The sequence below is a fragment of the Lontra canadensis genome, unplaced genomic scaffold (assembly GCF_010015895.1).
Source record: "Lontra canadensis isolate GAN:19392208 unplaced genomic scaffold, GSC_riverotter_1.0 scaffold78, whole genome shotgun sequence".
Taxonomy (NCBI): domain Eukaryota; kingdom Metazoa; phylum Chordata; class Mammalia; order Carnivora; family Mustelidae; genus Lontra; species Lontra canadensis.
The window spans coordinates 7,589,373-7,602,243 of NW_022631072.1; the positions used below are offsets into that span (position 1 = coordinate 7,589,373).

The window sequence follows — 12,871 nt, forward strand, 5'->3', positions numbered from 1 at the left end:
AGTTCCTCCGGATTATAGGTTTAATACTGACACCATCTACTACCTGTTTATACTGTTTCAAGAGAATACCATTTTCTTAGCAGGGAATTAAATGTGCTTATTTTTTAAGGGAGAAAGATGTACTAGAGGAAAGGGAAAGAAATAAGGAATGTGAGGCTTGTCTAAAATGGTCTAAATACTATGGGCGCCTTAAGGAAATTTTCTTTTGACTAGACTGAGCAGAGTTGATTTCTAGTCATGTTTGTCCCTGCTGATCCCCCATCAGTAAAAGGTTTCCCACTACCTCACAGGGTGACCAACTGTCCTGGTTTGCCATAGGCATTCCAGTTTTAGCACTGAAAGTACTGGTTTAGCAAACAGGAATGGTTACCTCATTTCTATTTAACAGCAATACTGTCCAATGTGAGGCAAGGGTAAGGTAAGACAATTTAGAACATTTCAGTTTATCTGGAAGAAGTCTGAAGTTTTGGGGCACCTAGGTGGCTAATTGGTTAAGCGTCTGCCTTTGGCTCTGGTCACGAACCCAGGGTCATGGGATTGAGCCCTGCATCAGGCTCCCTGCTCAGTGGAGAGGCTGCTTCTCCCTTTCCCTCAGACTGCTGCTCTGGCTACATCTGCTCTCTCAAATAAATAAATAAAATCTTTAAAAAAAAATCTGAAGTTTTATTATTATTATACTATCCTCCTTATTTTATGCCTACATTAAGTGATCCCTGGTTATGATGTGAGAAATGGTTCAGATACAACAAACACATCTTAAAAAGGTACTTTCACTTAAATGTTTAGGGAGACTGAATAAATGTTACTAATAATGAATCTTTCAAAAAATAAGTTATAATTATACTATAGGAAATAAATCAAGGATTAACTCCACAGATATATTCAACCTTTATATTAAAAGTGAATTTTGTTTAATATTATGATTCTAAATATATTTAAATATGTTCATTTTTCCAAAAGTTTGCATTTTTAATATCTCACCTGTAACAGAGACTTTGAGTAACTCAATTTTATCCTGAAGGCCTGCAGCTTTCAGATTATCATATGCACCTAGTAACTGTGAATCACTGACATCAGCGCCCACATAATACACATCCTATGAGGAAAGAAAGTCCTGTTTTAAGTATGAGTTAAACTATCAGTTTATGTAGTTCAGAAAACTGACTTGCTTCTTCTCAATTAATGAAAATGAATTTAATAGATTTGTTAATTCAGGTTAAAACAAATTTATAGTATTTCTTTAAAATGATATTCAATGGTAAAAAATTACAAGTATTTGTTAATTTTTAAAAACTATTTTTAAAAAGCCTTATTTTACAATAACAAAAACTATTTTAAAAAAACCTTATTTTACAATAACAAATGTCTAAAGAATTTGGGGATTAGCATAATCTGTCATGACTAAGCACCGAAACTGTTCACATTTTCCTAAATTTATCAGTCTTTTAAGCAATTTAATTAACCCTTCATAATCCATTTTGACAACAGGAAATAGCAACCTATATCCTCAAAACCAATAATCCTAAAAAGATAATCTATTTGTAAATAATTGGGAAGTGAATATACATAAAGTAAATATATTGCTTGGTTTTGGTTTATCCAACTTTAGAACTTACTGGCCATTCTTTAGCAGCTTCCAAAAGTATTGTTCCAAGTCCACACATTGGATCTAAAACAAATGCACCAGCCTACAGACAGAAATATTGATTTGGCATTATTCATATTTACATATCATAAATATGTATTGTAAAAGAAACATAAATTTCAAGAGTAATGATTGCTTTTTACACCTTATTCAGAGTTTCAGGTGGCTAAAGGCGTAAGGCAGATGTATGCTGGCTATGTATGAAGGTCCCTGGTGGTGGTCATGTGAGAGGTAGTACGGGGTTATGCTGCGCGTGGGAACAGTCCCCGCACCTTAGAGGTTGAAAACAACACACGCCTCATGCTACACCCCCACGGTAGGGTATCGGGGGCTTCTGCTTCTTACTGGAAGCCAGGCTGGTCAAGTGGTCTCCATCTGGAGTGCTGCCATGACTGTGGCAGAGGGGCAAGAAAAGCATTACAAATGGTGTATTGGCTCTTAAAGGTGCCATGTAGAAGTGAGGCACATCATGTCCACTGCCATTTAACTGGCTGAAGCCTGTTAGTCACATGACACACACGGGAAAGTCTAATCCTACCTGTGCCTGGGAAAACCAGAAATGTGGAGAAAAATGGAATTATTCCCATTCTGGGGGAGTCACCATCATGTCACAATTTGTAGGTACTGCAACGATTCTGGTTCTGTTCTGAAGAATGGCAAACTACTGGAGGGTTCTGAGCAGAAGACTAACATGACATTTACTCTTCAGAGGGATCACTCTGGATGCTCTACTGAGAATGGACCAGAGAGGGTAAGAGTCTTAACAGGGAGGCTAGTTAGGGAAAGCAGGCAAGAGAGGATGGTGACTTGAATTAAGGGTGTTATTGGTAAAAGTGGTGAGAAGTGGTTAGATTTTACATATATTTTGAAGGTGGAGCCAGTGGACTGGACATAGAATGTTTAAGAATGACAATAATCAGAAATTAGACTAGAGTTTTTGACCTGAGCAACCGGAAGAGTTCTCTGTTACTGAGATGGGAAGAGATGGGAAGGAGAAGCTTCGAAGGAGACAAGAGTATAGTTCTGGACATGTTAATTTTGAAATACCTCTTAGACCAAGTATGGACATCAAGTGATTTGTTGAACATATGGGTCTGGAGTTCAGGGGAGAGGTTCAGGCTACAGATATAAAGTTGGGAACACTCAGTGTTAGTCATAAATGATATTTAAAGCATGAGAACTAGATGAGTCATCTAGAAAGTGAGAGAAGTTAAAAAAGAAAAGTCTATGGGTTGGACCCTAGTGATCTCCTAAGTATAGACGTTGGTAGATGAAGATTCAGCAATGCATACTGACAGCAGCACATACTGATGTAGGAGGAGAACTAGAGTGGTGTTCCAAAATTTGTGGAAAAAAACATTTCAGGAAGGAGAGTAATGACAGTATCAAAGTGCTAATAGGTAAGCAAGGTGAGCAGTGTCAGTGGCATGCTGATGACGACAGCCTGATGGAACTGGGCACAAGAGAGAAGGGGAAGTGAGGAAGTAGTGACACCAAATAGGGACAACTATTTTTAAGAGTTTTTCCGTAAAGGGAAGCAGAGAAGGACCACGTGGGTTCAGGAAAGGGTTATTTTCTTAAATTGCAAGATATGTAATCAAGGGTACATGCTGCTGGGAATGTGCAGTAGAGAGAAAAGTCCTGAAGTAGGCATGAGGTAATAGAATCCAGGAAGCAAGTACTGGAGTGAAACAAGGACAATTCACTTACTGCAATGATGATAGCGCAAAGTATGTGGGCACAGACTCCAAGATGTTGGTAGATTTGGTGAGGAGAACATGTTGAAGTTCTTTTCTGATTCCAATATTTAAGTCAAATAAGAAGCAAGAGAGTGAAAAGTGTGGGCAAGGAAATGACTGTAGTGGTAGAACATAGAATCCAAGCTGTGAAGGAGGGGTGAGGACAGGTGGTGAGTAATGGACAATGGTAAGGTCAAATGACTAGAGGTCCCAGGGGTTAAGGGGCTGTGTGGCAGCATGCTAAAGGAATTGAACAGGAGGGAGAAAGAGGCTAAGAGCAGGATTCCTGAAATTGAGATATTTGGAAGGTATACCCCTCTGGGTATGACAGGGTCCAGGATATGGCTAGGGTAGTTCAGTAGAGGCACGGAAACTGAGACCTTAAAGGGTCAGATTATAGAGTTGCCACTGAGATCATAAAGAGCTATGACAGGAATAGCAGCTATACTCTCATAGAAAGGACAGGAGGAGAGCTAGAGACATCTGCATGCGCATAATTTCACAGCATGTGCTTCAAATGCACAGAGAGGTTTTGGGCAGAAGGAGCAATGAGGAGCAAGGAAGACACCTACCACCTCCAGGCCCACGGTCCCTTGATATGTTTACAGAGGAAGCAGAGTGCTCAGTGGACAGCCAAGTTTCAGTCAGAGCCAGAGGGGACCTAATGGAAAGAAACATAATGTCCTTCAGGAGAGAGAGAGAGAGAGATTTTCCCCTGGGTGGAAATTCTAAGGGGAGTATCCCATGGATGCCCCACGAAGGGGCGGTTAAGTAAAAAGAATAAGGATCTAAATGACAATTTAGTTAAAAATAACAATGGTATGAGAACTAATTTTTATTAAGATCTTAATATGTGTCAAACATTGTGCTCTTCCTCCCCTCAACATGGTCCATGGTATAATCTGACCTGAAATATCTGCATGTCTTTATGTTACCATAGGCCCTTCTCTAGCTATGATATCTGGGTACCTGGGCAGGAGACAAGTATTTCTGTATGCTTTTATTAATAACTAAGACTTACAGAACTTGATTTTCCTTGTTCGGATATGTAGGAAGGAGTACAGCTTGTGGTAAACGTGAAAAATATCTAACATCCTCCCGTTTAGATTTCACTGTTAGTGGCCCTGACATACCCAAGGTTGGATACTGGGATCATTTACGCTGTGGGTCATTATAATGAAGAAAGTTCCTGCCCTAAGAAGACACCACCTTAAAAGGATTTTACACCACCCTAGAAGGAGTCCTCCACCCTTGCTCATGGGATCAGGTAGAGGACAAAATCCAGACTGGGTGACAGGCACGTGGAGAGTGAATCAGATTAAAACCATCCGCCAATAAGCCCATAAAACCCCTTAGATCTAAACTGGCAAACCTCTCGGGTCCCTCCCTCTTTGGAAGCTTTCTATTCTCAATAAACTTGGCTTTGCTGCCCACCACTCTTCATCTGGTCTACCTCTTCATTCTTTGAAGCTGCGTGACCAAGCTTTGCGGGCACTGAAGGAAAAGAAATCCTGTAACAATTGCTAAACTCCTCCAAAACAACTGTGCTGTGCTACTTCTTATATGCTTTAACAGACGTCCTATGCTGGTGATCACATTTAGAGAAACCATTCTTACTCTAGGTTCCAGCAAGGCAAACTCACAGTAAGGAAAAATTTTATCTAACATTAGCTTTGGATATTTTAATTTACTTTCTACTTTTCTGACAAATGGATGTTTATGTCAAGATAAAGGTAACATTTCAATCTTGTATAAGGTGGTTATATAAATTTATATTTATATAATATGTATATATGTGTATATATATACATATATATATAGTTATATAGTTATATAAACTGTGGTGAGATCACTGGCAGTTTGGTAACCATAACTCTCTGTCCTTACACTAAAAGAAATTTGGACTAAAGATTAAAATCAAATAAAAAAAATCATGGATTCTGAGAACATGATAATCTTAAAGTAGCTTTCTTCTTTTCTCTCAGCTCCAAGCTATTTAGTTCTCCTGGGCCCAAGTGATGCTCAGACGTAGAGGCAACTAGTGCTAAGAGAAAGAAAGCCTTGGGCTTCATTTGGGTCTCAGAAGAAGGAACTAGTATGGGGCCTCTTAGCTATGGCTTGGTGGGAGATCAAGAGACCAGCCCTGGAGCCCAGAGGGGAAAATCACTGGAACCAGGGAGAACCTGGTCTTCAGAGATCTACAGATCTGCAGGGAGACCAGTGAAGAGAAAAGCTTTCACTCAGAAAAGTTTTCAGCATGGCTAACAGATTCTCCTTACCCTGCCAACAACCCCAGTGGCACCAGAGATCCATTTGCCTTCTGCCATTTTTAGGATTTTGGCCATTTAAAATATTTTAATAACCACAGGTGAGTCCCAGTGAGCCAACGAGAAAATAATGGCACATCCAAAGGTCTGGGGTTGGTGAGTAGCTAGAGAGTAAATAGGCAGAGCAGTCCCAGCATGCAGCTAGTGACAGGAGCTCCTGGAGGAGACAGAGAAGTATTCGAACAAAAGAACTAAGAGCTTTTAGAGATATTCAAATGTAGTGCGCGCACACACAAAACCTTCAGAGCTAAAAAATGATGATTTTTAAGCTAAAAATTCTGACGAATAAAGTAGAACACATCTCTATGACTCTTGCCATAGAGCTTGGAAGATTATGTTCAAGAATAACTCAAAATGCAGACCCAAAATATAAAGAGATGGAAACCACGTGAGAAAGGATAAGCAACTTGGAGGAAAGCTCCAGGAAGCTTAACATGTTAATAATTTCAAAAGCAGAAAAACAAAGTAGTTTAAGCTAAAAAAGTCACTAAAGCAAAACAGTTGAGGCAATAATAATTAAATCAGTAAAGAAAGAAAGAGTGTGTGAGACAGAGAAATAACTTTTATAATTATTATATACTCCTAATAATTATTATAATCATTATTGCCATAGCAGCGGCTAATACTTAAACACGTTCTACATGCCACGCACTGTTCTAATCACTTAATAAATGCTAATGCACTTAATCCTCACATGACCCTAGGAGTTTTTTTTTTTCAAGATTTATTTATTTTAGAGAGCAAGTGAGTGCATGTGTGGGGGTGGGGAAGGAATGGAGGGAGGGCGAAGGAGAGACTCTCAAGCAGACTCATTACTAAGCGTGGAGCCTGATGCAGGGCTCGATCTCACAACCCTGAGAATGTGACCCAAGCTAAAATCAAGAGTCTGATGCTTAACTGACTGAGCCACCCAGGTGCCCCCCTAGGAGATAATTATTTTTATCTTGCTGATGAGAAATGGAGGCACAGGGATGTAGAATATCTTGTCCCCAGTTTCGCAGTCAGTTAGTGGTGGAGCCAGAATTAGAACTCAAGCAGCCAGATACACCAAGTTTGGGGCTGAGTAGAAAACACACATGTAAGTATATCCTGCTAATACTCCTGAACTTCAGAAGATTTTTTTTCTTCCACGATTTACTTAAATTCAAGTTAGTTAACCTATAGTGTGGTATTGGTTTCAGGAGCAGAATTTAGTGATTCGTCCCTTGTGTATAGCACACAGTGCTCATCACAACAAGTGGCCTCCTTCATGCCCATCACCCATTTAACTCATCCGCTGAACTGTATATGTGCTGCCGAAGCGAGCACATCATCCGCTGAACTGTAGAGGATTAAAGAGTAAAGTATTACAAGCCTCCCCCCAGCAAGAACAGACAGCTAGACAGGAAAGGGAAAATCATACTGGCATGTATTATTCATCTAGAACACAGGAAAGTAAATGGCAACAGAAGAGCATCTACGATCTCTGAAGGAAAGGGACTGCCACTCAAGACTCTCACGTCCAGCCAAGATGGGTGTGTATCCCAGGATAAAAAACAAATTTGAGGATAGCAGGAATTTCAGACAGTGTATTATGTGGATACCACATCTGAGGAAATTACCTAAGAAAAGACTTCAACTAAGCAACAAATGAAGCAGAGCAGAGACCTCAACAGGAAAAGACAAAGTGAAGAACAATGAGGAGGAGTGCTATACGTAGTGATATGTCTGTGTATTTATCCAGAAAAGTGTGTGAGTAAACACAATTAGAGCTTAGTGATTAAGGACAGGCTGTTTAATGTAAGTGCTAAACGAGGACTTTTGAAATGTAAGGGGCATATTTCAAGGGAAATTCTGACACATGATAAATAATTTAGTTCAATCTAGTTGGGGGTTGAGGGTTGAAGGGTATAAAAATGTTTCAAAAGTCATGTTGTAAGGAGGAGTAAGGTGAGTCAGGAGAAGAGAAGAAAAGCACTCTAGAGGTCTCATATTATGATAGGGAAGAGGGCCAGTTTAGAGTGTCCTGGTAGTTAAAAACAGTGTCTTGACAAGATATGAAAGAGTTCATACCTTGTTTTAAAGAAACAGCAGAGTCCTATGAGTTTAATCAAGAGAGCTAGGAAATAGGAACCATTAGTAGAACAGAACAATAAAGTATATCTCCAACCTCAAGGACAGAAATGAAATGATTACCAAGTAACTTGATCAAATTAGCAAAAATAAAACTAAGAAACAGTGTAAGATGTTATAAACAGATTAAAATAGGAGGAATATAATCAAGTATGTCTGTCGTAATACTGAGTTCTCTCAATGGAAGACCGAGACTATCAGAGTGGATAAAAACAGAGCCTAAACCAGACAAAGACCCCACCAAAAAGGAGAATTTCAGACCCATATCCCTGATGAATATGGATGCCAAGATTCTCAACAGGATCCTAGCTAATAGGATCCAAGAGTACATTAAAAAGATTATCCGCCATGACCAGGTGGGATTCATCCATGGGATGCAAGGGTGGTTCAACATTCGCAAATCAATCAATGTGACAGAACAAATCAATAAGAGAAGAGAGAAGAACCACATGGTCCTCTCAATTGATGCAGAAAAAGCATTTGGCAAGATACAGCATCCGTTCCTGATTAAAATGCTTCAAAGGAATAGAGGGAACATTCCTCAACTTCATAAAATCTATCTATGAAAAACCCACAGCGAATATCATTCTCAACAGGGGAAAAGCTGACAGCTTCCCTTTGAGATAAGGAACACGACAAAGATGTCCACTCTCACCAGTCTTGTTCAACATAGTATTAGAAGTCCTAGCAACAGCAATCATACAACAAAAAGAAATAAAAGGTATTCAAATTGGCAATGAAGAAGTCAAACTCTCTCTCTTTGTAGATGACATGATACTTTGTATGGAAAACCCAAAAGACTCCACCCCCAAACTACTAGAACTCATACAGCAATTCAGTAATGTGGCAGGATACAAAATCAATGCACAGAAATCAGTTGCTTTCTTATAAACTAAAAATGATAATACAGAAAGGGAAATTAGAGAATCAATTCCATTTACTATAGCACCAAGAACCATAAGATACCTGGGAATAAACCTAACCAAAGAGGTAAAGAATCTGTACTCAAGGAACTACAGAACACTCATGAAAGAAATTGAAGAAGACATAAAAATATGGAAAAGCATTCCATGCTCATGGATTGGAAGAATAAACATTGTTAAAATGTCTATACTCCTAGAGCAATCTATACTTTCAATGCCATACCGATCAAAATTCCATGGCATTTTTCAAACTCCTGGAACAAACAATCCCAAAATTTGTATGGAACCAGAAGAGACCCCACATTGCTAAAGAAATGTTGAAAAAGAAAAAACAAAACTGGGGGCATCACATTGCCTGATTTCAAGCTTTACTGCAAAGCTGTGATCACCAAGATAGCATGGTACTGGCACAAAAAAAGACACATAGACCAGTGGAGAGCAGAAAGCCAGATATGGACCTGCAACTCTATGGTCAAATAATATTTGACAAAGCAGGAAAAAATATACAGTAGAAAAAAGACAGTCTCTTCAATAAATGGTGCTGGGAAAACTGGACAGCTATATAGAGAAGAATGAAACTCGACCATTCTCTTACACCATACACAAAGATAAACTTGAAGTGGATAAAAGACCTCAACGTAAGTCAGGAATCTATCAAAATCCTAGAGGAGAAGACAGGCAGTAACCTCTTCACATCGGCCACAGCAAATTCTTTAAAGACATGTCTCCAAAGGCAAAGGAAACAGAAGCGAAAATTAACTTTTGGGACTTCATCAAGATCAAAAGCTTATGTACATCAAAGGAAACAGTCAACCAAACAAAGAGGCAACCCACAGAATGGGAGACAATATTCTCAAATGACACTGTAGACAAAGGGCTGATATCCAAGGTCTATAAAGAACTCCTCGAACTCAACACTCAAAAAACAGATAATCACGTCAAAAAATGAGCAGAGACATAAACAGACACTTTTCCAAAAAACACATACAAGTGGCTAACAGACACATGAAAAAAATGTTCATCAGCATTAGCCATCAGGTATATTCAAAGCAAAATCATACTGAGATACACCTTACACCAGTTAGAATGGCCAAAATTAACAAGACAGTAAACAACTAGTGTTGGGAGAGGATGTGGAGAAAGGAGAACCCTCTTATACTGTTGGTGGGAATGCAAGTTGGTGCAGCCACTTTGGAAAACAGTGTGGAGATTCCTTAAGAAATTAAAAATAGAGATGCCCTATGACCCTGCAATTGCACTGCTGGGTATTTACCCCAAAGATGCAGATATAGTGAAAAGAAGGGCCACCTGTACCCCCATGTTCATAGTAGCAATGGCCACAGTCGCCAAACTGTGTAAAGAACCAAGATGCCCTTCAACAGACAAACGGATAAAGAAGATGTGGTCCATATATACTATGGAGTATTATGCCTCCATCAGAAAGGCTGAATACCCAACTTTTGTAGCAACATGGACAGGACTGGAGGAGATTATGCTGAGTGAAAGAAGTCAAGCAGAGAAAGTCAATTATCATATGGTTTCACTTACTTGTGGAGCATAAGGAATAACACAGAGGACACTGGGAGTTGGAGAGGAGAAGTGAGTTGGAGGAAATCGGAGGGGGAGACAAACCATGAACGACTGTGGACTCTGAGGAACAAACTGAGAGTTTTGGAGGGGAGGGGGGTGAGGGGTGGGGTGAGCCCTGTGGTGGATATTAAGGAGGGCACATATTGCATGGAGCACTGGGTGTGGTGCATAAACAGTAAATCTTGGAACACTGAAAAAATTAAATAAAAAAAAACAACAACATAGTTGTGTGTTGTGAAAAAACAAACTGAAAGCAAAGTTGAAAATAAAGCAGTGGCAAAGAAATGCAGCAAATACCAAGAAAAAGAAAGGAATAAAAAGGTAAGACATGAAATTTAAGTTTAAACTCATTAATCAAGATAAAGAGAACTTTATGTTCCAATAAAAAGGCATGATTCCTGATGAAACAGTAAAAGTTATAAATATGCATATAGCAAACTAGACAGCAGCTGACTAAGGCAAAGAAGTGCAAAAACTTAAAAATATAAATATAGTAACCTAATGAAATTTTGAAATGCCTTTTTCAGAATTGTACAGATAGTAAAACAGTAATATGGCAGACATTCCTTGACTAAAAAAAAAAAATCATTTTCTTCTATCCACCGAATACTTACAAAAATTGATTCAGATCTTAGTCACAGAGAAAAACTTAAAATTTAAGTAGAGCTTTTACAGGCCATGTGATTGTGACATAAAAGATTTGAAATAATAAAAATGTCGCTATCTTTGGACTCAGCTTTTTTAGAGTCAAAATACTCTCAGAAGTTCAACAATATATAAAACCATATCGCTGTAGCAGTTCATAAATGTAAGGGAAGAGGAAGAGAAAGAAAAGGATAGAAAAAAAGAGAAAAAGAAAGTACAAGAAAGTAAGCAACCAAGATGTCCACCAATCAGCTGATTATGCAAAGGAGCTTGCTATTATTAAGAATGCAAACATTTTCCTTACCTTAATTTCAGCAAGAGAGGCCATTGCCCATGCTATGGTAGACCTGAGGCCTGCGGTCTTGATGTAAGCTCTGCTGGCTAAAGGAACCCTACAGAGAAAAGAATTTGATGATACACTCAGTATTACTGTACAGTAAAGAAGATCATGATATAAATAAAAATGACTTACCTGTTCACATCTGTGACTCATCTTAATATATTCATCTAACATACAGCTAAATATCTGTTAAATTATGGAATATTTTAACTTTTTTACAAAAATGCCTTCTATAATTGGCACCTTGTCTAACCAGCCAGTGTGATATTTCAGGAAGGTAAATTTGTGCGGTGCCTGGGTGGTTCAGTTGGTTAAGCACCTGCCTGCAGCTCAGGTCAGGATCCCAGGGTACCCTGGAATCCCCATACCGTGGGATCATGAGCCCTTTGTCCTTGGGCTCCTTGCTCAGCAGGGAGCCTGCTTTTCCCTCTCTTTCTGTCCCTCCGCCCACTTGTACTCTCTCAAATAAATAAATAAAATCTTAAAAAAAAAAAAAAAGGAAGGTAAATTTGTTGGAAAACTAAAATTTAAACTCTTAAGTGTTTGACTTATAAAAATCTAATCATATAGGAGGGAAAAACCTCTCTCAAATTGTTAATATACTTTCCTGCTTTCCCATGTGGAATATACAGGAACTTTTTTTGCTGATCTGGAGTCAAGAGGAACATACTGTTCTGTGATGTGGATGTAGTATGGGAAGTAGGGCTGAATGGATGCTAACCCTTGAAATCTGTTTTCTAGAAAAAAAACTGCTTTTGTAAATTTGTTCTTTGCTCATTTGCATCTTTCTCAAAAGATGAAATGAAGCATGACATTGCATTGTCTAAAATAATTTATGGAATGAAGAGCTGAAGCAGACATCTCCCAAATGAGTTCACTGGCCTCCATTATGTATCACTTCATACTTTATCCTCTACCTCATCACGGTTACTATCAGTGTTTCCAGATTTGATAGGAGTTTTCAAAATATTATTTCTATCTTTCTAATGCAATGAACAAGAAAGCTTGAGAAGAGCTATTACAATAACCTTAAGCATTCTTTTTTATATCCTGGCTTACAGATGCATAAATGTGAGCTTAGAGCTAATAGGGTATTCCTATTAAATTTTTATAATCTTTACAAATATTCCATGCCTAGAATCCAGAAAAAGGGTATCTAAATCACATTATACTATGTAAACAGGGATGTGCATATAAAATGTTCCGAAGATGCCAATGACATTTACATGCTTCCAAGGAGCTGAAATCACTATTTTCATCCAATAGCTCTTTCTTCCCAGAGCATCTAGAAAAGTACCTGTTATATGATAAGTGTTCAACAAATATTTTGGAATAGGGAAATGAATCATTTGCATTTATTATCACATATGTACTCCGCAAGATTAGAGAGATACCTGAAGTAGCTTTTAAAAACTGGAAATATTCTCCCACAATAAAAGAATAATGGCAATAAAATTTGTAGAATGTCCACATGTGAATTTTAAGAACTGTGCTGTATTTTCTATTTTAATAAAAACTCCAGATGCTAACAGACTAAGGGCCTGTGAAAA

The 12,871-nt window shown here is 38.5% G+C and overlaps 1 protein-coding gene across 3 annotated transcripts in view; it reads right to left on the bottom strand.

The window, feature by feature from the left end:
- The window catches only part of THUMPD2 (THUMP domain containing 2), a 39,726-nt gene that overhangs the window by 12,466 nt on the left and 14,389 nt on the right, over nt 1-12,871 (bottom strand). Inside the window, exons 6-8 of one of the 3 annotated variants that reach the window (XM_032881992.1) lie at nt 11,286-11,373; nt 1,617-1,688; nt 982-1,096 (exon numbers count right to left, since the gene is read on the bottom strand). In XM_032881992.1, coding sequence (XP_032737883.1) covers nt 982-1,096; nt 1,617-1,688; nt 11,286-11,373 — 275 coding nt within the window. Of the gene's footprint in view, nt 1-981; nt 1,097-1,616; nt 1,689-11,285; nt 11,389-12,871 lie in introns of all 3 variants that reach the window. The other 2 variants (XM_032881991.1, XM_032881993.1) reach the window with 2 other exon arrangements.